At 49.1% G+C, this 25,279-nt stretch overlaps 1 protein-coding gene across 10 annotated transcripts in view; it reads left to right on the top strand.

The window, feature by feature from the left end:
• Positions 1 to 3,223: 3,223 nt before the first annotated feature.
• LOC149346856 (uncharacterized) overlaps positions 3,224 to 25,279 on the top strand; it is a 43,449-nt gene continuing 21,393 nt past the window's right edge. For all 10 annotated transcript variants that reach the window (XM_089586713.1, XM_089586719.1, XM_089586720.1 and 7 more), the window contains exons 1-7: positions 3,224 to 3,323; positions 15,939 to 16,038; positions 16,512 to 16,616; positions 18,550 to 18,656; positions 20,859 to 20,961; positions 21,985 to 22,109; positions 23,652 to 23,804. In XM_089586713.1, the coding sequence (XP_089442839.1) occupies positions 15,993 to 16,038; positions 16,512 to 16,616; positions 18,550 to 18,656; positions 20,859 to 20,961; positions 21,985 to 22,109; positions 23,652 to 23,672 (507 nt within the window). In that variant the 5' untranslated portion in view covers positions 3,224 to 3,323; positions 15,939 to 15,992 and the 3' untranslated portion in view covers positions 23,673 to 23,804. The remainder of the gene's footprint in view (positions 3,324 to 15,938; positions 16,039 to 16,511; positions 16,617 to 18,549; positions 18,657 to 20,858; positions 20,962 to 21,984; positions 22,110 to 23,651; positions 23,805 to 25,279) is intronic.

The following is a 25,279-nucleotide window of genomic DNA, read 5'->3' as shown; positions in this document are numbered from 1 at the left end:
GATCAGAAACGAGGGGAGATCGTGTTAAAAGAACTAGCCACTCTGTATGCGCAATGCCTTATGACTTCGAGCGTACCAGAAACTGGAAGAACGCTAACATTCTGTCTTAATTCTTGAGAGAGGAGATATCAAGGGCTTACGCACCGATCAGCTTACTGTCCTTTGAATACAAGGTATTTCCTAAGGTAATCGTGAATAGGGTCAGGACTACCTTAGACTTCAACCAAATCATTATGCAGGCTTTCGTAAAGGATACTCTACAACAGACCATATTCACGCTATCAAGTGTGTGTGGGGGGGGGGGGGGGGGGGCACTTTGTTGACCTAAAGTGCGGTGAAGCGAAAGCCTTTAAGCGCGGTGTTGCTGCTTGTGTCACTGATGTGTGGTTAAGATGTTAAGATTCGCTTTAAGAGTGGAACGTGACAGCGTCTTGCAATGCTGTCTGGGAGTCCACAGAACGCCATCGCCCGTTCGGCTTTACGCCTTGCTCGTCGGTAAACTGGTTTTTGAAAAAAGGCAATGTATCTCTCTCGCATATCTCGGTGAACGCCTGAACCTCGCTGTAATGGGAAGGAAGGAAGACGGGAGTGAACGAAGACGCCGTATTCACAAGACGCGCCTTTGTTCATTCCAAGCCATCGAACTGGCATGGCGGAATGGTTAGCGTGCTCGCCTCGCACTGGAAGATATAACTACATAGCTACCATGGTCCTTCATAAACTCAACAATAAAATTCTAATAAGGAAAGGTGTCAGGCAGGGAGACACGATGTCGCCAATGTTATTCGTAGCCCGTTGACAAGGTATTCCCAGGCATGGATTGAGAACAGTTGTGGTTAAGAGTTAATCGAGAATACTTAAGCAATTTCCAATACGCTGATGACATCACCTTGCTATGTCACTCAGGAGATGAGGTGAAAAGCATAAATGAGTTAGACATATAGAGAGCAAAACGGTGGGTCTTAAAAATTAACATTCAGAAAACCAAATACTCTTCACCAGTCTCACAAGGAATCAGTTGTTCACAATTGGCAGCGAGGGGCTGGAAGTAGTAAGGGAATACGTCTACTTAGGGCAGGTAGACTGATCCGGATCATGAGAGGGAAATAACTCGAATAAGAATGCGGTAGAACGCATATGACAGGTTCTCTCAAGAGAAAAGTATACAACAGCTGTATCTTACCGATACTCACCTACGGGGCACAAACATGGGGGCTAACAAAGAGGGTTCAGCTTATGTTAAGGACAACACAGCTAGCTACGGAAATAAAAATTATAGGAGTAACGTTAAGAAACCGCAAGCGGGAAGAGTGGGTTGGGGAACAAGCACAGGTTGATGACATCCTAGGTGAAATCAAGAGGGAGAAATGTGCTTGGGCAGGGCATGTTATGCGAAGGCAAGATAACCGCTCGCCCATAAGGGTAACAGCAGACTCTGAGAGAAGGAAAGCGCAGCAGGGGGCGGCAGAAAATTGGGTAGAAGAATGAGATGATGATGTTAGCGGCGATACGCTGCCCCCCACTGGCAGAGGGCAGGGTTAATTGGAGAGACATCGGAGAGGTATTTGCCCTGCAGTGGGCGTAGTCAGACTGACGGTTATGACGATGGTGTGGTTCTTTAAACGCCCACTGAAATCTTACAGTACACGGGCCTCTAGCATTTCGCCTCCATCGAAATGCTACCGCCGCGGCCGTGATCGAACCCGCGTTTTTCGGGTCAGCAGCCAACCACCATAACCACTGATATTTGCCTGGTTAAGCCGGATTATGAACAAGAGAAAAGGGGTGAAGGAGCGAGATGCGTTACGGATCACTTCTGCGCCCATCATACCGAGGATGACGTACGCGCTTCCATACCTACAACCTAACAAAGGGGAAAAGAACAAAATGGAAACATGCATCAGAAGGGCGTATAAGCAAGCCTTAGGCGTCATGACCTGCGCCTCGACAGAGAAGCTGATGAACATGGGGGTGTACGGCACCTATGAGGAGCACAGCGAAACCATGCTCAGATTTCAAATGGAAAGACTTAAAAGAACAGCCGCTGGCCGCGCACTACTGGTCAAGCTAGAATACCCGGCAGAAGACGAGGGCGAAGACAAGACAGACATTGACAGCCAAATTAGGAGCACTTTCTTGGTTAAACCAGTGCCCAGAAACATGGACCCGAAGAACCACGAAGGAAGACGGGCGGCGAGATCATTGGAGTTGGACAGGTTCCTAAAGAAGAAACAGATGGTTCTGTATGTTGACGCGTCCAAGTACAGAACGAAGGAAAACGCTAGGGCGGTAGCAGTAGTGAACGCCAATGGGAATATAGTTACTGGTGCATCAGTGCGCACAAGGACAACACAAGCAGCGGAAGAGATCGCCATAGCTCTAGTCCTGACTGAAGCCAATCGGCAGGGACTGAGTTACTGGATAGCCACGGATTCTCAGGCTGCAGCAAGGGCATACAGAGATGGAAGGATCGGCCGCAAAGCTGCGAGTATCCTCTTCGAACAAAAACAACACAGACATGGATCAAACAACTCAAACATTCAACACACCATCATTTGGGTCCCTGACACTGGGGTTGAGGGAAATCTCATGGCAGACACCCTTGTCCGAGGGTTCACGAACCGGAGGGCGGGTTTGCCGGTGGAACCCTTCAGCACGCCAGAATCTTACGGGGAGGCAATGAAGGCGTTGTTGGGAGCGCGCAAGAAGTACTCGGCTCCGGCGGATATCCTCAACAGAGAGCAGGCCACCACGCTCAGACGACTACAAACAGACAGCTACCCAAGCAGAGCCATGTATCACAAAATGTGGCCGAACAGATACGCGAACGAGTGCGTGTGGTGTGGGGGCTACGCCACAACGTACCACGCCACCTCGGGCTGCGAAAAAATCCCTTTACTACCAAAGGTAAATAGCCCTAGTCTAGAGCAGTGGGAGGCCCTCCTGGGTGACTCCGACCCGAGCACACAGCTTATGCTGGTGACGAGGGCCAAGGCAGCGGCGGAGGCCAACGGGATCCTGGACTAGGGAAGACCGACCACTGTAGCTCCACATCTATCTATCCCCATCCCCCTACTCCCTAACTCTTCCTTTTGAAAAAAAAAATGTTTTTACTACTACTACTACTTCGACACACTGTCAATAAATGAAACCCGCTTCGGCAAACCTGCTCTTCTTCTCGTTCCGGAACTGATATTGATGTAACACTTTCTGTGCGCAGGACGCCTGAGGCTTCTTGAGGGGTACCTGTCGTGCGGAATACCTGCATCGCGTGTGCGCACGTGCTGCAAGACAGTTGGTCATGGAATCTCATTCGTTACACGGTAAGCGACCCTTCGTGAGTTAAAGGAATTCGGCACTGGATACTGTCGATGATGTGCTTCAGCTGTTACGCCGGACCTTCCGGCCTAGCTTTACACATGCGGTCAACTTTGTAAACGTCCAAAAGCGCGACCGCCAACCTGTCAGCCGCCACAATCATAATCATGTCCTTGTCTTTTCGCGGCGAAAAGCTTTTTTTCATTGCCGAGAAACTTGAGGGAAGAATTCATTATTCGATTGCGGCTTGTGGACTTCGTCGTTTATAATGTTAATGTTCAGATACTGCAGGCTCTGTTACCTGTCCTTAGTGGTGCATTATCACATGCAAGCAAGCAACCTCGCTGCTGCGATGCTAGCAGTGCCTTAAGTAGGCCTTTAGTGCCCTTGTCTTTTAGCGGCGAAAAGCTTTTTTTTATGGTCGAGAAACTTGAGGGAAGAATTCATTATTCGATTGCGGATTGTGGACTTCGTCGTTTATAATGTTAATGTTTTGATACTGCAGGCTCTGTTACCTGTCCTTAGTGGTGCATTATCACATGCAAGCAAGCAACCTCGCTGCTGCGATGCTAGCAGTGCCTTAAGTAGGCCTTTAGTGCCCTTGTCTTTTAGCGGCGAAAAGCTTTTTTTTATGGTCGAGAAACTTGAGGGAAGAATTCATTATTCGATTGCGGATTGTGGACTTCGTCGTTTATAATGTTAATGTTCTGATACTGCAGGCTCTGTTACCTGTCCTTAGTGGTGCATTATCACATGCAAGCAAGCAACCTCGCTGCTGCGATGCTAGCAGTGCCTTAAGTAGGCCTTTAGTGCCCTTGTATTTTAGCGGCGAAAAGCTTTTTTTTATGGCCGAGAAACTTGAGGGAAGAATTCATTATTCGATTGCGGATTGTGGACTTCGTCGTTTATAATGTTAATGTTCTGATACTGCAGGCTCTGTTACCTGTCCTTAGTGGTGCATTATCACATGCAAGCAAGCAACCTCGCTGCTGCGATGCTAGCAGTGCCTTAAGTAGGCCTTTAGTGCCCTTGTCTTTTAGCGGCGAAAAGCTTTTTTTTATGGCCGAGAAACTTGAGGGAAGAATTCATTATTAGATTGCGGCTTGTGGACTTCGTCGTTTATAATGTTAATGTTCTGATACTGCAGGCTCTGTTACCTGTCCTTAGTGGTGCATTATCACATGCAAGCAAGCAACCTCGCTGCTGCGATGCTAGCAGGGCCTTAAGTAGGCCTTTAGTGCCCTTGTCTTTTAGCGGCGAAAAGCTTTTTTTTTATGGTCGAGAAACTTGAGGGAAGAATTCATTATTCGATTGCGTATTGTGGACTTCGTCGTTTATAATGTTAATGTTTTGATACTGCAGGCTCTGTTACCTGTCCTTAGTGGTGCATTATCACATGCAAGCAAGCAACCTCGCTGCTGTGATGCTAGTAGTGCCTTAGGTGGGCATTTAGTGCATTTGTCGCGTGGCTGCCGGTGAGCCGCAAACATAACTCAGCCTTCGCCTCACAATGTGTGGTGGTTAACTACAAGCCCGCAACGTATTGCGCCTGCGCTCCAAATGGGCCATTTCGGGTAGAGCTTCCAATACAAATAGTGGCCGCCCCGAAGCTCTTGCGCACAGCAGTGCGGCGGTTGTTCTGCAATCCGGTCCTGCAAATTTGAATCTGGCTGTGTGGTAGCAGTTCCTGTTTGAGACAGGGGTGTAGCTAAGGTGACAAAAGTTCGAAATTGCTTCGATGACAGTTATCTCAAAGCTGTTTGTAGCAAGTCCAACACGTGTAGCGTAGTGTTCTCCTTCGAAGATACACTTTAAAGCGACAAGTATTAAGGCGAAAGCCTTTACTGCCTCTTACTGTCGTTAGCAGCCGTGTCGGCAGCCGCGTCGGCAGCCGAGTCGACAGCCGTGTCGGCAGATGTGTCCGCGTTTTGCCGGGTGTCCAAAAGGTTCAATTTCTCCAATACAAGTTTCAGTTTCTTCATTACGCCCCCCCCCCCTCTTTCTCTTTCCTCTTTCACTCCCACTTCCGCCCTTCCTGTATAGTGCGGTTCGGGTGTCCACCAAGATGACAGAGAATTACCTTTCCTCAAAAAGCGTTGCGTTCAAAGGGCAAGGTATCGCGCCGAACGGGTGGTGGCGTTCCTCCTTTCCTGTACGGTGCGGTTCGGGTTTCCACCGAGATGACGGAGAATTACTGCGCCATTTCCTTTCCTCAAAAAGCGTTGCGTTCTAACGGCAAGGCATCGCGCCGAACGGGTGGTGGCGTTCCGTGTACTGCCTGGCAGCGCTACAACACGCTGTCGCGTTCCACTCCTGAAGCCGAAGCTTAAGCGTCATTAATTAGCAGTTTAGTATTTATTCATTAATCAGTAATTAGCCACTGATTAGTAATTTGTCATTACTTCGTCATCAATTATGTGTGACGTAATTCAGTGGTGACGTCACCAGTGTCACATAGGCAAAGTGGTGCGGAAAACGCTTTCGCCTCTACGCACTTTAGACAGTCAAACTGCCCCCTGACTTTTTCACCTTATTTTAACTCGTTTGTTGACAGTTGTCTCAAAGCCGTTTGTAACAAACCTAGCAGCTGTAGCGAATTATTCTTCTTCGAACATGCAGTGACAAGTATTCACTTTATTTCAATTCACTTTATTTCATTTCGTAGATGATTTATGTTAGGTTTCATTATTGTCTACGACTTCTCTCGAGGGAGGGCCCTAATCTGCAGAGATTAACATTCGACTGATGTACTTAACTAAAAAATATTAAGGGGGGGGGCACTTTGTTGACCTAAAGTGCGGTGAGGCGAAAGCCTTTATGCGCGGTGTTGCTGCTTGTGTCACTGATGTGTGGTTAAGATGTTGATTCGCTTTGAGTGGAACGCGACAGCGTCTTGCAGCGCTGCCAGGGAGTCCACAGAACGCCATCGTCCGTTCGGCTTTACGCCTTGCTCGTCGGTAAACTGGTTTTTGAAGAAAGGAAATGTATCTCTCTCGCATATCTCGGTGGACACCTGAACCTCGCTGTTATGGAAAGGAAGACGGGAGTGAACGAAGACGCCGTATTCACTAGACTCGCCTTTGTTCATTCCAAGCCATCGAGCTGGCATGGCGGAATGGTTAGCGTGCTCATCTCGCACTCCGGAGACCCTTGTTCGATTCCCCAACTCGACCAATTTTCTACTCGGTTTTATTTGTCTATCTGGTCTGAGTAGAAAGGTTAATTAGGCTAATAGGTTAAGTAAGCAGTTAACGGAACCCACTCATTTACTTGAAGCATCACTATACGATCCCTTTAATTGACTACATGGTTACTAGCCAAAGTACAATTGTCCTCGTTTGAAAGTCCCGCACTGTGACGGCACGACCATTTCAACCAATTGAAAACGCCATCTGTTGCCCCCGCCGCGGTGGCTCAGTGGTTATGGCGCTCGGCTATTGGCCCTAAAGACGCGGGGTCGATCCCGGCCGCGGAGGCCGAATTTCGATAGAGGCTAAATTCTAGAGGCCCGTGTACTGTGCGATGTCCGTGCCCGTTAAAGAACCCCAGGTGGTCGAAATTTCCGGGGTCCTTCGCTACGGCGTCCCTCATAGCCTGAGTCGCTTTGGGACATTAAAGCCCAATAAACCAAACCAAACCAAACACCATCTGTTAGGCGCGGCGGCGGCTCCTCGAGGAGCAGGGGGGTCCGCGGACCACACGACGAGCGGTTAGACTTGGCGTGGTATTGCTTTTGCAATAATAAAAAAAGCGCAAAGCCCTGCGAGCGAGCCTGTCATATGGGTCAAAGTGGTTCAGCAGCCAACAGAGCAAGTGATTGTCGCCGACGATGGTAAAAGCATTGTCATTAAAGGTAGGAATGAAGGAGTTGCTCTCCAAGGACAAATTCGAGGCACTCTTGTTCTGTAACTATGTAGTTGCATTCCGAATTGCTCAACAACCGGCTGGCATTAGCTATCGCATGTGCAGCTGTGCCGTGGCACTGCAAGAGCCCAGCGCCAACTCCGACACAGCTGTCGTCGGTGTGAACTTTGATGGGAGCAGGATGTGGGACCGACGTCAGGAGAAATGGCGGAAGGGCAGACTCACAATCAGAGGTCCCCTTGAATGGCACGTCTTAATACAGGGTGCTTCAGCTGCGACTTCACACAATTTCTAAAACTATAGTTTTAGAAATTGCGTCAAGTCGCAGCTGAAGTCAAGTCGCAGCTTCTAAGTCGCAGTCAAGTCGCAGCTTCTTGCGTCAAGTCGCAGCTTCTAACTCGGAAATCCTGTCGGATTTCCGAGTTAGAAGAGCGATTTTTTGTACATAGTATTGTCAGCGGTGTAGTGCATCAGAATACAGCTTAGACGTATTAACTAGCACGATGGTTAACTAATATTGAATATTAAACTTTTTAACTATTCCTGTTAGGTTTAGGCGCTTTATTGAGAGGCGTGTAGCCCACCGCAAGTCGTATACATATCAGTTTTTAGAATATCAAAAAAATTACCGACGATTACGTTACTTCCTAATGCGAAATTTGAGCGCAGCAAATAAGCTGTTTCACCTTTTCGATAGATTGAGGCAAAGAAATCGAGCAACACATGTATGCGCTATCACAGAATTTTTGTTTTTATTTTTCACACGTATTCGCAATTTCGGCTCGGGCGGTGCACATATACAGATCCGCCGCCACCGATCTGGCTCTCTGATTGCCACCGCACAGGGGTTGCATTGGAGGAGGAGCGAAGAAAGGAATTAAGTTCGAGCCGGCGCTTTGACAACCGGAGACTCGCAGGAAGAGGGGGGAGGGGGGCGGCGTGTACACCCAGCGGCAAACGATGGGGCAGAAGCGCGCGCAGCAAGCGGACAAAACGATAAAGGGAGGAGGGAAGAGATAGCAGCGACTGACTGATGCCGCTGACGCCGATAGCGCTGGGGGGATGAAAGGGGGGCGGAGCTGGTTACGAGGCCGACGCCGACGACGACGCGAAACCCAGGAACGGACGCCAAAGAGCTGCGCTCTAAAACGCGGTTACCCTCGGCGCTGTGGCAAAAAAAAAATTTGGTTATTTCCACGAGTTGCTTGCACTGGACAGGTTCCTCTGCGTGCAAGCTTCTCGAAAGCACATGTATTTTGGCGCGATGTATGCAAAATTTCTGGGGCCATAGCATCGAGGTTCAGCACATTTTCGAAATTCTTAAAATTGATATGGATATTACTTACGGTGGGCTAAACGCCTCTCAATGATTAGGGAGCCTATACAGTAAGAGGTAGAAAGAGAACTATTCAGTATTAGTTAACCAGCCTGCTAGTTAGCACTTCTTAGCCGTATTCTTACGTACTACACCGCTGACAATCCTATGCCGAAAACGTGCTCTCCTAACTCAAAAAAAGTTTTTCAAAAATTGCGTAAAGTCCTAGGAAAACCCTGTATAGCTGGAGGAACGCATGTGAGAAGGATGGGGGCGTCAGCAATTTCAGGAGTGAGCGATGAGGGGCTAGTTGGTATGAGATGATTACAAAATATAAAACCGAGCAGAGGACAAGACACAGGAGAGGAGCAAACAGGACGAGCTCAACTCGTCCTGTTTGCTTCTCTCCTGTGTCTTGTCCTCTGCTCAGTTTTATGTTTTGTAATTATGACGTCAGCAAGCATCGAAACAGAAAGCGACAAAAAAATTTTCTGTACGACGTCGGATATTCACCGCCGGCTTTTTTCTCCAGTGAGGCTTTTGTGTCATCGCATCGAAAAAAAAAATGTGAGGTTAACAACTGTCAGGCACGGGTCGAGGCGACGACACCGGAGCGGATAGTCGTCTTCGTGGCGCTGGCTCGTAGGCGGCGGGCGCAGAGCAATGAGTCGATCGTCCCGACGCGCAATTACGGCCCTTATCGCACTCAATCTACAAAGCGCATTCCATTTCCTGCGGCCCGCCGACTCCGCAGCCCCAGTTCCGCGCTGCGCACGGAGCAATCCGGTTCCCTTTAGTCCCGACGCGGTTACGACTTCAAGGAGTGAGACCACTCCATTGTGTGTCCTGTGGATCAGTCACCACTGCGAACGCTTAGAGCCCGCGTCTCCTTATACTTGCGACTGCGGGGCAGTGGCGTACGTCGAACGAATATGCCCGAAAAACCTTGTTTGTGACAAAGGTACGTTGATACCCTTCCCCGTGAAAGTGGCCTTAAAAGTGCATCGAAACACCTTCTGAGAAGAGTACACGAACTAGCTCAGTCATTACATTGCGTATTCATGAACACCTGAGCGAAATGCTACACTTGTGCTCGCAGCAGAGAACCGACAACCCCGCTCGAAACTTGGCGAGCCCTTTCTGGCAGCTCTGTGCTATAGCGCCCTCCTCCTCCTGACGCTCTTGTGCGTGCGGCCTAAGAGGTTAGGTTCTTTCACAGCTACCATAACCGCGGCCAGTCAGTCGCGTTGCTATGGAGAGTAGGGAAGTTCGTGCCCCGGGGAAATTTTCCGTCCACGTCAGCTGCGGGGCTGCTGAAAGGCTGGTGGAGGAGTACCAACCTTTGAGCATGCAGATAGGAACGCGAGAGGGTAAAGCCCGAAGACTTCGGTCATCAGATTTCAGAAAACAAAAACTTCTACACAATTCCTAAAGATACTGTTGCTGGAGGATATTCATAAAGTGGTGTGTTTTATAACATTGCAGGCATGCCACACCTTTATTATCCAGACACCCTTTAAGAGCTCTCACGAACTTCTGCTTCATCGAGTGGAAAAGCGTGGCGGTACTTTATAGCTCAGTGAAAACCGCCCTGTGAATAAGGGGATGCGCTTACGGGTCCGAAAGCCTATTTATTATCACCTCTATAATGGCAAAATTGATGTGTACCTCAACCGTATTGTATCGTCGACGCGCCCATCCACATAAGCTATTACTGAGCAAGTCACTTTCTCTTACTCATGAACACTATTCCTAGAGCTGTGAAAGGCAACACAAGAGAGGTGCGGGCAGCACGGGGGCACCCGATCTTTCTCTTAGAGGGCGCTTTCAGTTCTTTAGGCGCTCGTGTCATCTCTTGCCTCTGCTTTTGGTCCTTTTTAACAAGCCCCATTACTTCGTTGTTTTAGGAATTGCGTCGTTTATGTAGATTAAAGTGGCAGAGCAATCAGCAAAAAATATATCTGCATCACTGTCGGTTACTCTGTTTGGATGTGTTTCACATCCTTTACACAGTTAGCGTGAGGTGGAGTTATTGGGTTTAAAAGAGTGGCTGCTACACATAACCAAACAAAGCATGAACGTATGTCGTTTTGTGGAATGAAAAGGCGAACAAAAATAAAACATAAGTATATATTTACTGCTTGTGAGGGCTTCTGGCCCTGCTTGCAAGAATGAAATGACAGCTTAGTCCGCAGTCTAACCTTACACGCAGTCTAAGCCCTCTCTTGGTTTTGTGGAAACGATAGGCGCTTAACTGGCACACACTATCGGGGGGCACCGCAGCCCTGCTGTTAGGGAAAAACCAACGCGAACGCAGGCTGGAAACCGTAGCTTATAGTCAGCTTTTAGTAAGGTTTTAGGGCGAAAGCACAGTTGGTCTCTATCGTCGCAATATCTGCCTGTTTGCGTGAGGACCCTGGGTGGGCCACGAAAGGAACGGCGCATAATTGGTTCCCTGGGTCAGTGGATGCCTCGTGATGGTAATACACAAGGATGTGCGCTGCATGCATTGTCGCTGACAACGTTGTAGGAGAAAGGGAGAAACGGGGTGTCGTGTTTTGTCGGGGACAGCAGACGAAGGTCAGGTGGGTGTAAAACCGAACGTGGTTTATTCCATCACAGCTCTTAGTGGAATGCCCGGTAGCCGAGCAGCGCGGCTTATCTTATAGCCAGTTCTCGCGATCGTCGCGCCGCCGTTATCGCTCTAGCCGCGACGATTACACAACACTCCTCCCTTTTTATTTAGAGGGTGCAATTGTATCCTTATACAATAGTTAAAAGCCAGCTTCGTATCGCTCGGGTGGACGGCGATTTCTTGACGGGTAGCGCCTTTCAAGAGCCGACGTCTTGGATGTAGGAGCGGGCGCCGGAGGGACCTCGGGAGGCTGCAAGGGTACCGGCTCTTCTGATGCTGGCTGGTCACCTGTTTGGTTTGGAGGAAAAAACAGGAACCCCTCCACGTTGTCTACGTCGGATGACCCTGGTGTCACCTTAGGGCTTGTGTTACCCAGCAGTTGGTCGAGGTGCCGACGCCAGATGAACTTGCCTCGGGGCGTGCTCACCAGGACTTTGTAGGAGACTGGTCCAGTTTTCTTTAGGACAGTTCCACGAACACACTGCGGCGAGCCTCTGTAATTGCGAACTAAAACACTGTCATTAATGCAAAAACAGTCTGTTCCTTTCCTTTGTTGCATTTGGGTGAACTGACTGCGCATCACCTTCCCCTCCACCGTCGGCTTGATTGCATCCAGCTTAGTACGCAATCCTCTACCCATCAAGAGGTTAGCTGATGCCTCTCCTGTCGTAGGATGAGGCGCATTTCGGTATGCCAACAAAAAGTTAAGAAGCGTCACTTCGACAGGTTCACCTGGAGGTGATTTGCGCAGAGCCGACTTCAATGTTTGCACAAAACGTTCAGCCAGACCATTTGTGCTTGGGTGATAAGGGGCGGTCACGACATGTCTGGCCCCGATGTCCCGCATGAATGCCTTGAACTCTTCGGACACCAGTTGTGGCCCATTGTCGGACACTACCGTCTCTGGCAATCCGAATCTGCAGAAAAGTTCACGCAAGCAAGCAACAGTACGTTCGGACGTTGTGCTGCGCATGACGAACACCTCTGGCCACTTCGAGTGGGCATTTACTACCACTAGAAATGTGGTTCCTCGAAAAGGCCCCACGAAGTCCAGGTGAATTCGCCTCCATGGTGCGTTCGGCCATGCCCAAGGATGCAGAGGTGCCTTACATGGATCATTACGTTGTTGCTGGCACGCTTGACAACTTCGTACCCTTGTTTCCAAATCTGCATCAATTGACGGCCACCAGACGTAACTGCGAGCCAATTCCTTGCACCGCACGATTCCAGGATGACCTTGGTGCAGTTCGTCGAGAACAGACTCTCGAAGTGTAGACGGGATAACAACCCTCATGCCATACATGAGGCACCCTTTACTCACGCCGATCTGCAAACGTCTGTCGAAAAATTGCTTTAGGCTTGCATCTCGCAGGTACGATGGCCAACCTGTGCTAGTAAACTGGAGCACCTTATTAAGCATCGGATCACGTGATGTGGCACGCGCAATCTCTTTGGCGGATAGGGGCATCGACTCCAGGCGCAATGCATAAAATGATTCCTCGCCTTCGGACGTGCTGTCGTGCTGGCCCTGGAGAGGGAACCTTGAAAAAAAATCTGCCCCTGGGTTGTCACTGGCCTTTTTGTACACGAGCGAGTACTTGTAAGCAGACAAAGTGACGGCCCATCACTGCAAGCGTGCTGCCGCGATCGGTGGAATGCCTGTCTTCTGCCCCAGGATGGTTTGTAACGGCTTGTGATCCGTGATCAATGTGAAACATCTTCCATAGATGTAGAAATGAAACTTTTTGATTGCAAAAATGATGGCAAGTGCTTCCTTTTCTAGCTGACTGTACTTTTTCTCAGCGTCATTTAATGTGCGCGACGCATAAGCGACCGGGCGAGGGCTTCCATCGTCCGCAACATGAGAAAGTACTGCACCCACGCCGTACTGGGAAGCGCCACAAGCCACTTGCAAAGGCTTATCGGGGTCGTAATGCGCCAGTATCGCGGATGACGCCAACGCATTTCTGACTTCCTTGAACGCCACTTGGAACGATGCATCCCAGCGCCATGGATGATCGCGACGCAGCAGTTTGTAAAGAGGGCTGGCCAGAGTAGACAATCGTGAAACGAACTGCCCGTAGTAATTTACGACGCCCAGAAACGACTGCAGCTGCTGCTTGCTTGTGGGCGCGGGAGCTTTCGTCAAGGCTTCTATCTTCTCTGGCGTTGTGCTGACACCTGCTGCGCTGATAACATGACCAAGATAGCGCAGTTCTTTTTGAAAGAACGAACACTTTTCTTTCTTTACTCGAACCCCGCGCTCCGTCAACCCCTTTAGGACCGCTTCCAGATTTGCAAAATGCTCGTCTGCCGTGCTTCCAGTGATGAGAACGTCATCCAAATAGCAGCTGACGCCTTTCAGGTCTTTCAGCATTGTGTCCATAATTCTTTTGAAAATGGATGGTGCCGATGAAACCCCGAACGGTAGTCTGTTTACCGCAAAAAGTCCTTTATGGGTATTGAGTGTCAAGTACTCTCTTGACGACTCCGACACTACCACCTGATGATAGGCTCTGTTTAGATCAATCTTAGAAAATTATTGGCCCCCTGCGAGCGCCGCAAACAACTCATCGACTCTCGGCAGTGGGTACCGGTCAGGTTCAAGACAAGGATTCAGGGTGGTCTTGTAATCACCGCATAGTCTTATGCCACCGTCCTTCTTTACTACTGGTACAACCGGTGTGGCATAGCTGCTCGTCGCAACTGGTGAAATGACTCCCATGCCTTCCAGCTTATTAAGCTCGGCCTCGACCGCAGGTTGTAATGCAAAGGGCGCACTTCTTGCCTTCAGAAACTTCGGCACGCTACCATCTTTTAGCGACAACTCTGCTCTTTCTTCTGAAATTGTTCCCAGTTCGCCATTAAACAAACTCTGGTATCTGTCTAGAAGTGCGCGTAGTCTGGCAGTTTGACTCGAACAAGCAGAACCATCTCACCTGGAAATAGCCTTCAGCTCGAAGATACTGCTCCAACGTCCGCAGCTTCAGCGTCGTTGGCATGACCTTGATTAAGGGAAACATCTGCCGAAACTGATATAAAGACATGACGGACACAGTAGCCCCTGTATCCAACTCCATGATCAAGGGTCGCCCTTCCACGTGCACAGAATTTTTTATCGGAGCCAGACCAGGCGAAATAATTGCCTTCATGCTTACAGAAGCTTGAACGGGAACCAACATCTTCATCGAGTTTCGCCGCGCTCCCTTCGTCTTTTGCTGCTTGTTAGCTTGGCACACCCTTTGAATGTGTCCTTTCTTATCACATTTGAAACAGGTGGCCGCTATTTGCGGACACAGTCGGCTTGCATGCTTCGCCGACCCGCAGCGATAGCAGTTTCGCTGCGTCATATCGCTTTCCCCAACGGCTCCGACCTTGTGAACGTCCGGAACGCCCGTATCAGAGGCGTGCGCTTCTGCTACGCTCTTTTTCGCTGCTTCCATGGCTAGCGCTCGTTCCACGGCTTTTTGAAAAGTTAGCTTGTTATCCTCCGTGAATAACACTCGCTGTATATCTTCTCTGCGCAAACCGCAAACAAAACGGTCCCGCAGCGACTGATCAAGTGCGGATTCAAATTCACATGGCTGTGCCAATTTCCGCAACTGTGCAACATATTCCGAAATCGATTCAGTCTCGAGTTGCGCTCTCCTGTGAAATTTCGCACGTTCACTAATTACCGACGGCTTCGGTGACAAGTGGTCGCCTAGAAGTTTCTTCAGCACGTCGAAACTTTTAGCTGACGGCAATTCCGGCGCTGTCAATGACTTGAGGAGACTACGTCTTTGGGCCTACGAGACTCAAAAAAAGCGTGTACCTTGTCGTCCTCGGGGATACGGTTGACCAGAAGAAACGACGTTAAGCGTTCCTCGTACGACGGCCAGTCGCTCGTAGACTCGTCGAAGGGCTCGATGTGTCCCAGTTGACCCACGAGTTGCGTCACTGCTCCCGCCGCTGCCGAACCATCCGTTTCCATGTCGGCTTGCTGTAGAACTGGTCAGAATCCCATCCTCGTCGCCAAATGTCCTGTTTTGTCGGGGACAGCAGACGAAGGTCAGGTGGGTGGAAAACCGAACGTGGTTTATTCCATCACAGCTCGTAGTGGAATGCCCGGTAGCCGAGCAGCGCGGCTTATCTTATAGCCAGCTCTCGCGATCGTCGTGCCGCCGCTATCGCTCTAGCCGCGACGATTACACAACATGGGGCACTGGAGCAATAGGCCCACCTCGATCGCGCTTTTTGAGGTACCTGGCGTGGCGGTAATCTGTGCTTGTAAAAGAAAACATGCTTTCGCACAGTATTCACTGCTGAGCAATGCTAAACCACTAGCCATTTATTTTTTGTCATAGCTTGGTGAAGGCGTCCACCTACAAAATGCGTCAGTTGTATGCCTTTCCTTCCTACAAAACTGTGTTTAGACCGCGAATAAGTTTAGACTGGTAACTAGATCGTCTTATTTGCAAACGGGCACTGTTAGTCTTTCTACTCGAGCTGTTTCTAAACAGACGCCTTTATCGTGTGCCATGTTAGCGTTACCGGTGTACAAGGAACCCGCCCACCGCCGGTTAGCCCGTGCTCGTTGGTCCAGATGCTGCAGGCAAGCGCGCAGCTGCCAGATACCAAGCAGGCACTGTCCAGGCGATTTGCGCATGCGCACTGACTGCGCGTAGGCTCAAGTACTCCGGTACCGGTAACAGAGTACACGCTATACTAAAGGTGTCTGATGTCTACGCGACTCAACCTTCGATGCCAGTCTCTACGTCGAGCCTGTGCTACAGCGCTCACGCGCATATCCCTATCTGGGCGCAGGCTGGCTGGCGTCGTAGCCCACGAGGCCGTGTGGAACATCTGCGCCGCGCCTGGATGGGTGCTCCAGGACCGTTGGTCGCAGATTCTGACTTTGCGTTCGGTAGGTGATCGCATGATTTACTTGCTGGTATAGTGGCCTTCTACCACTCGGGAGGGACAGTCCGTGTTTCTCTACAGATGGCATCTAAAAGCGACCCTGAAATTCTACTTCACTGACAGTATGAACCGCACTCGAAAAACAAACCCCCTCGGAATCGCCTCCCGCTTTCTTCAGCTCGTTGATCGGATGTTTTTTTAAGCATTGATACTTCATGAACACTTTCTTTATCGGCACTGATGCTGCCCAATTTGTGATGTCAGAGGCGTCAAAACATCAGAGGCTGTAAATTGGTGACAGGCTGTCGTCTAACTAGCTAGCATTGCTGCTCCACTATACTCGCGCGCTCAAGCTCTATAAATTCTACTTCTCACCAAGTGTAAGAGGCCTTCGCATTTTGGTGCATGTGTTTATATAATCCGGTAACTGTAGAAGAATTCTATTTGAACCACCTTTCTGACGTTACCTCTCCGCAGGCAGCGCTATGAGTGGGCTCAGCCAGAGTGGCCCACTTCAGAAACTCCAGGAGTGCGTTCCTCGCGTGGGTGCTGATCTGGGCGGAAGCGCCGTCAGCAAGCAATGTGAGTTTGCAGCAGAGCAGGCAGTGGTCAGGTAGGTTACCTTGCATTATCAGGGACAAATGTCTCTAGGCCACTCGCAAAGCGATTTCGACCCATAGGCGCCATTTTCATCAACGATCGCGAGTGTGGTCTCAATCCGGCGGCTTATAAACAACCCATCACCTTAATTTCCAGCCCACGCGTCCTAGAGAATTTGTCGCCGAATATACTTGCGCACGCAAAAGTCCGAATGTACGACGACCCTCAGAGCACTCTTTTCGCTTGGGGAATTCAACCCCACAGTTTAGAATTTATTTAAACGGCCCAGAGTGCATTCTGTTCCTTTCTGCATTCTGCAGATGTAAATTAAATTAGCCATCTCAGCGCTCCTAGCAACTGGTGTGTGTCGGCCTAGTGAGCCGTAGATATAGGTCGAATCATTTGCTAGTGCGCGCCACCGGGGTGTCACAGTGGTTATGGCGCTCGACTGCTGACCCGAAAGACACGGGTTCGATCCCGGCCGCGGAGGTGGAATTTCTATGGAGGCGAAATTCAAGAGGTCCGTGTACTGTGCGATGTCAGTGCATGTTAAAGAACCCCAGGTGGCCGAAATTTCCGGAGCCCTCCACTACGGCGTCCCTCATAGCCCGAGTCGCTTTGGGGCGTTAAACCCCCCATAAACCATTTGATAGTGCAAGACGCGTTTTCGGCATTCGTCGTGCAGGCATCTCGGATGAAGTTTCGTGCAAAATAGGAATTCTTTTTGACATTACCTTTCAAATTATCGCTACGCTAAAGTGGAAATTCGGGGAATTGCCGGATTCATTGTTTTTTTTGCCTTTTTGAGGAAGTTTAGAGCAGATCAAAGGTCGCTGACAGATTCTCGCCCTCCTGTGCCAACATGCCGGCTGTGAAGTTAATACGTTTATAGAGCTGACGACACTATACAGACTTATTGATCTATGGGCGTCTTCAGAGCCGTTGTAATAGACTTACAACTATAGCCCATATAGCTCAGGCCGTCCCACAAAAGCATTGTAAACTTCAATCCTTTTAACCTTCCGCGTATTACAGGGCAACAGCAATTTTGCAGACGCGTTTATCATGAACTGAGAAGTCTCAGATAATTCACCACTTTGCTGTCTCCTACATGCTCCTGCACAGACCGGCACGGTACTAGTCGTTCAAATGGAGGCGGTGGCGCTTAGAACCCGAATGGCCCCTAATTTGTTCACGATCTTACACATTAAAGAGACGAAATATACTTGAGCGTATGGCCAGCACCCCTCTAAGTGTCCACAAGAATCCTTTTACCGCCGCGGTTGCTCAGTGGTTACGGTGCTCGGCTGCTGACCCGAAAGACGTGGGTTCGATCCTGGCCGCTGCGGCTGAATTTCTTTGGAGGAGAAATTCTAGCGTCCCGTGTACTGTGCGATGTCAGTGCACGTTAAAGAACCCCAGGTGGTCGAAATTTCCGGAGCCCTCCACTACGGCGTCTCTCGTAGCCTGAGTCGCTTTGGGACGTTAGACCCCATAAACCAAACCAAACTAACCGTTTAAATAGGGTCGTCCCTCTGAAAAGAAAGGCCCGGTGAGGGGGAGGAGGTTGTGAAGTGGAAATGGCGTTAGGTTGGGGAGGGTGGTTCTTGTCCACGCTTGATGTCTGCTAAAGTTCACAACCGGTTGCCCTGCAAAACTGCGGAAATAATGTTTTCTCTTTTAACATTTTTTCTTATGTTTCATAAAGCATTTTATTAAAGATAAGGAATTTTATCTTTTTTGTACCCTGCTCCTCTTCACATCACTTCTCAGGAACACTTTGTCTTCCGCATTCCTTTTCAACCCCCCTCACTTGCTTTTATGCTTCCTCTGTTTTCTCTTTTTTTGTATTATATTTTTTTCGAATTTTCGTTCCATCATGCCGACTAATCCCCAATCTGCTTTTTTTTTTCAGGTCAACAAAGCGAGTCGCCCAGACGCCGGCTGCTGCTGGACACACAGCCTTTCAAGCCCGCACCCGCAATCTCTCCACGCTCCACACCCCTGGACTCCTTTCTGCTGGTAAGGTCACTGGACTGTAATTTTAATGCGAAAGCATTCCCTGGCTCCTCAGTAGCATTCGTCCGCAAAGGCAGATCCATAACTAATCCAGCACTAGCCACATAAAAATCCATACATTGGCTAATCTGGCTAGGCAGTCTTTTCTTGGCTCATAAAACATCGAAAAAGTTTCCAAAAGCGAGAAATACTAAAAATAACAAATTTTAAAAATAACAAGAAATGAAAAAATATCAAAAAGTGCAAAAATAAAGGGAGAAAAAAAGCACACGGAAAGGCTTGTGCATTTCCGCACTTAAACACACTTATGTGTAATCCTGTAATTATTTCAAGTCCTTGACGTTCTCCTTTCTTGTGGATCAAGAAAATGTTAGCCTTCTCCCAAGGTTATGGTAGGCTCGAGGTCATAAGGCATTGGGTTAGCACAATCTACCCTCCTCCTTCGAAAGGTCTGCTGCTACCTGATCTTCACCAACTACTTTCCCCCATTTGCATTGCTCCTAAGCCTCTCTCTATTTCATCCGTCGTTACTGGCGGAATGTCCCAATGTTGTGCTCTACTGTCTCTCTCTTAATGTCCTGATTACATTGGCTACTGTAAAGGTTTTTGTCGAACTGTTCCGCTACTTTAACTTTCTTATCCATATTGCTAATAACAATGCCCTCTCTGTGTCTAAACGTATGCATCTGCTTTTTACCTATGCCAAGTTTCCTCTCCAAGGCTATCAGGCTACCTCCGTTTTTTGGAGCATGCTCGATTTTCTCCATACTAAACATCCTTATGTCAGCTGCGTTGCTCTCATTTATAGCTCTGACAGTTCTGTTTTGTCTGTATTGTTAGGGGCTTTCATACTCTGGAGTTTGTTAATCAGATCTTTCGTCCCCATATTTCGTCTCCTCTGATATGGCGTTTCTTAATCAGACTTTTCTTCTTATGAGATAGCTTGCCAGTATCCTGTCGAACTATCCTACCACCTACTTCTGCTTGGCACTCCGTAATGATAGCTGTGAGATTATCGTTCATAGTTTGAACATTACGATCGTCGTCCAGCGTTAAAGCCGAATATATGTTCTGTAGCGACATCCTCAAACCCTCTAATTTCCCTCTTACCGTTAACTCGTTAATGGGCTTCCGCTTCACTAGTTTCTTCCTTTCCATCTCCAACTCTAAACTAATTCAAGACATTACCATTCTGAGCTCGCTACAACGCACCTTTTCACATCCTGCGCGATGCCATGGTGAATGCACAGTATGAAGTCTCTCATTTTTAGTCGCACAGTTGAGGCCTCTTTCATTTGTGGTCTCAAAGTTGAGGCCTTCTTCATTTTTGGTCTCACAGTTGAGGCTCATCCGCGTCCGCTTGCTGTTCTTTCTTTTACTGAAGTATATATTCACAATCCGTAAACTACTACTCTCTGCGAAGTCCACTACCAACCCCCTGTTGCTATTCCAGGAACCTATCCCGTAGTCTCCTACCGCCTGGTCTGCGGCATGCTTCTTGTATACTTCCGCGTTGAAGTCTCCCATCAGTGCAGTCTGCTGGGGTATTACTTTGTTCATTGCCCATTTCAGGCCTTCATAGTAGATTTCAGCAATCTGATGATCACGGCTGTATGTAGGCACGCAAATCTCCATCATCTTGGGGTCAGCCTGGGTCAGCGGCAATCACGCTTTCACCTACACAGTGGTACAGACAGATGTGTCCTGCATGTTTTGGCATCGACAAGGCTGTGGCAAGAACGCGCCACTGAAGTAATAGGCCAGCGGCATTCATTGCCTTCATTTGCGTTGACAACGTCATACCACGTTCATTTTTGACGAAAGGAAAGGCTCATAACTGGCTCCCTCGGTCAGTGGGCACCTCAGTGTTGAGCTTGAGAAAACCTTACTTTCTCATAATGTTCGGTTGGATGCTAAGCCGCCAGTCAATTTTTTTGTCGTTATAGCGCGGTGGCAGTGTCCACCTACAAAATGCGGCAGTTATGCATATTTCCTTCCCAGAAAACCAACTGAGGATTTAGACCGCGAACAAGTTTATACTGCGAACTAGACCGCCTTATTTCCTTCGTTCAGGTGGGCATTGTTCATCTTTCTACTGGGCTGTTTCTAAATAATGTGGTGACCTGACCTTCGATGCCAGTGGCTACGCCGAGCCTGTGTCAGAGCACACACAGCGCACGCGCACATAACGCTTTCTGGGCGCAGGCTGATGCCTGGCGGCGAAGCCCACGAGGCCGTGTGGAATACCTGCGCCGCATCTGGATGGGTGCTCCAGGACAGTTGGTCGCGGATCATCACTTTGTATTCGGTAGGTGATCGTATGATGTACTTAAGTGTCCTTCTACCTCTGCGGAGGAACAGTCTGGTTTCTCTACAAGGAAAATTAAAACTGCCCCTGAAATTCAACTTCTCTTGCTTTACTGATGGTTTGCACCGCAGTTTAAAAACAAAGCTCCTCGGAATTAACTCCCCCTTTCTTTTTAGCCTTGATATTTCATCAACACTTTCTTCATCGGCAATGTTCTCCAATTTTCGATGGTAAATACAGACGTCATACTATCAGAGGCTTTTATTCGTGACAGGATGTTGCACAAGCTCCTGTCATTGCTGCTTTGATATACGCCCTCGCTCGAGCTCTAGAAATTATTCATCGCCGGTTGAAAAAATGGCTGAGGCTTAGCTAAGGTTAAGCCTATAGTCAGATGCAAAGCATATTGATGGCTAGGCTTGGTAATAAATGGCTTTCCTTGGTTGAATACTTAGTCATTTTAATACAACCACTAGAAGTGTAGCAAGGATTGCCGTGGCAGCTATATACGGGATCATAGGTGAATTCAATGCAGAGTGTACAACCGCTGCCCCAGCACCGGCTACAACAGCATTCTTGGCACCCATGGAAAGTACATTGGAAAGCTGAGGCAAGCTCAGCTTTATACCGCTGCTGTAGCGTCACGTGGTCAGCTGCAGCGCCTCTGATGTGGAGCCTCCACCGCCGCGGCCGACCGCGCGAGCCGGCAGCCCATCTCTCCTCTGCTGTGACGTCATGTTGTCACGTGGTCAGCCGCCGCGCCTCTGATGTGGAGCCTCCACTGCCGCGGCCGACCGCGCGAGCCGGCAGCCCATCTCTCCTCTGCTGTGACGTCATGTTGTCACGTGGTGTCACGTGGTCACGCTAAAAGTCAATGGTAGCTCCACCGCCGCGCTCGACGGGCTGTAGTGTAGCTCTAGTAATATGCTTCGCATAAAAGAGCTTCGAATTTTGGTGCATATGTTTCTTCCCGTAGCTCTAGACGTCTGTTAGAGCCGCCCTTGTGATGTTGCCTCTCTACAGGCAGCGCTATGAGTGGGCTCAGGGTGGCCGACTTCCGGAAGCCCCAGGAGTGCGTTCCACGCGTTCGTGGACCTTTATGCGCCAGCGGCAGCCTGCAGTATGCCTTTGACAGAAACCAGAATGCGGTAAGTCTCCTTGCAATATCGGAGACTATTATCTCTCGGCCACTCGCAAAACAATTTAGGCCCATTTGCGGAACGTTTTTCAACGTTCAGACCATTTCCCTGCCACAGATTCAAGAACACGAGTTTGTGTTTCACCTCCGTAAGTGTGATCTTGATCCAGCGGTTATTAATAAAGCTATCAGCTTAATTTCCAGCCCACGCATCCTTGAGGTTTTGTCGCCGAATATACTTGTGCACGTAAAAGGCCTAATGTCTGACATCCCTCATAGTGCACGTCTAGCTTGGGAAGTCTACTTCACAATTTAGACTTTATTTAACGACCGAAATGGCATTCTATGGCACATGTAAAATGAATTAGACATTCCGTGGTGTCCGCCCTGTGAGGCAAAGATGTACGTCGAACCCTTTGTTAGGGCAAGATGCGTCTTCTGCGTTCTTTATGCAACTCTAAGTGTCGATATTTAGTCCACTCTAAGAAATTCTTTTCGACATTTGGTTTTCGAATTAACGTAATTCTAAAGCGGAAATTCGCGAAATTGCAGGATTTGTTTCTATTGGCTTTTCGGGTAAGTTTAGAGCAGATCGCAGGCCGCTGTCAAATTCTCGCCCTTCGGATCCAACGTGCACGCTCCAAAATTTATACGTTTTGAGAGTTCATCACACTATACAAACATCTCTATACGGGGACGCCTTCGGAACCCCCTTGAACACCTAGCATTGATAAACTGATTCCTCACCCATATCGACCAAGCCGTCTCACAGAAGCATTTTGGCTTGGTTTATGGTTTATGTGGGTTTAACGTCCCAAAGCGACTCGGGCTATGAGGGACGCCGTAGTGGAGGGCTACGGAAATTTCGACCAACTGCGGTTCTTTAGCGTGCACTGACATCGCACCGTACACGGCCTTTAGAATTTCGCCTCCATCGAAATTCGACCGGCATTTTAAACTTCCCGCGCATTGAGCGGCACATTTAATTTTGCAGACGCGTTTTTTATGAACTGAGAAGTCAGATATTTCCCCTCTTCGCTGACTCCTGAATGCTCCTGCTCACAACTGCCCGTTATTCATCGTTCAAATCGGGGCAGTGACGCTTGGAAACCGACTTGTTCAGGATCTTATACACAAAAGACAGGAAACATACTTTCGAGATTGTTTTGGTGAGAATTTTCTGAAACTGTTCACAAGAATCCTGAAGTGGGACAACAGACCACAAAGCTGCTTTTACCTGCAGATTGGGCGTCACTTGCAGAAGCACCTCTGGTCCGAGAGGTCTCCATCTGGCCATCGCGAACTATTGCGAAGAAAGGTGCCATAAAAGCGTAATCCCTTTATCGCCACCACAAGAAGGTAGCTATTGGCTAAAGGACCTCCTATGAGAGGCTTCTGCCCCCGCTTTCTGGCTACCACTCCATATAGGAAATACACCACCAGCAGCGGTGTCGTGGTAGCGGGCTAAATTTTTGTTTCATCCTCAGAACAGATTTCCCTGCAGGTGGGTTCTGATGTTTTTCTTATCTCCCGATTATTCTGGAACCCGCAGGTGAGGAAACGCAGCCCCTGAGCCCGGAGAAGCATCTGTGATCTTCGGTGTCTGCAAAGTTGTCGTCACGTAGACGCTAGCCGGGCAGCCGTCACCCACTCCTTCTAGTTGGGACCAACTGCACTCTGACCCGGCCGTGGGAAGCTTACGACGGTAAGGAAGGCGATCTCCAGCATTGCTCTAGAAGCTGATGCTCGCTTTAGATCGGAGTCATGTCAACGACATTCCTGGCGTCAGATTTTTAGAAGTACAGTGTATTCAAGCACTACGTGCTCGTATCGTTAGCGCCGTGATATTTTTCTTTAGTTTTGTTATTTTATGAGACTCATTAGGTTGAATTAGTGCTCATTTGGACTTACTGTGCACTTTCTGTATACTGCCCGAATCTTTTTACTCTATGTTAGTTTGTTCATTCTTGCGGCTTTTGTAGCGAGAGCTACATCGGCCACGAACTTGCGATTTCGCTCTGGCAGTGCTCCGAGGAGGCACACAGAGACCGACCTTGAGCCGTTGTCTAGCAACCGCCGCAGCTGGCGGACGCCGCGCAATCTGGCGTGACTTCCCACCGCGCGCCTCGCTGCAGAGCCGCCTCCACCGTTTGGTATGACGTCGCAACGCTTGCATCGCCGTTGCGCTCGCTTTCACTATGTATATCCTAACATAGCCAAGCTAAGCCACTGTAAATTTTATCGCTTTGTTTGTTATGCAAGACACGACCAGATTAATCTCGATTGATCGCATCCCGGTGCAGCCGATTCTAAATAGTTCCAGAATGTTCTAGTAACTTTGCACCCGTATCTCGAAAGTTCGCTATCAGCTTTGAATTGTGCATGGCCGAGAGGGACGACCACCAAGCACGTTTGGCGCTTACGCTGCCGCTAAGTGATTCAGTCTATTGTGGGCGAAGGTCAGCCCAATAATTCATTTTATAATCCCTTTTCGCTGTATTCCTCACTCCATGGACTCTCGTCACCTCCACGTAACGTTTGGTGGCGGTGATAACGGAAGTCGCTGTGGCCCTCACCCCCTGGGAGCCGCCAAAGCGGCCGGAACCGCTTCGAAGAAGCAGATCACGGGAAAACTGCCGAAGCAGTCCCAACCGAAGAAGTGCGAAGCAGCCGTCGTCTCCCGGGGCGTTCTCCTGAATGCGTACTACTACCGAACCACACGCGAACTTGGACTCCTCAAAGCCGACGTCAGCAATGGCTACGACACCGGCCCCGACTGCTGCCCATGTTCTAAGTTTCGCCGGGTCAGGATCCTGAAGAACGGCTGAAACAGTTCGACCATGTCGCCGTATTCAGCAGTTGAAATTTCCAGGCAGACGTGAGCCACGTTTTCTTGCCCTGGAAGGAACACTCAGACTTTGGCTCAAAAGCCACGAAACTTCTCTCACGACGAGGTAATCATTAAAGCGAGATTTCCTGAAGGCAATCACAAGCATCGTCAGGAAATAAAGAGCTCAGATGCTTCTACAGTCACGCATCCAGTACCCGAATGAGACAGTGACCGCGTACTTAGAAGAGAGGTGTCTATCCTGACATGACACAGGAGAAGGTGGAGCTTTTGATGCGTTGTGCTAAACAGGCCCTCTTCAGTGCTCTGGCCCTCAATACAACAAAGACCGT

Source organism: Amblyomma mixtum, chromosome 4 (genome assembly GCF_055824585.1).
Source record: "Amblyomma mixtum isolate Tamu chromosome 4, ASM5582458v1, whole genome shotgun sequence".
NCBI classification, from domain to species: domain Eukaryota; kingdom Metazoa; phylum Arthropoda; class Arachnida; order Ixodida; family Ixodidae; genus Amblyomma; species Amblyomma mixtum.
Note: the sequence above shows the minus strand (reverse complement) of the source record. Positions and strands in the feature narration are given on the sequence as shown.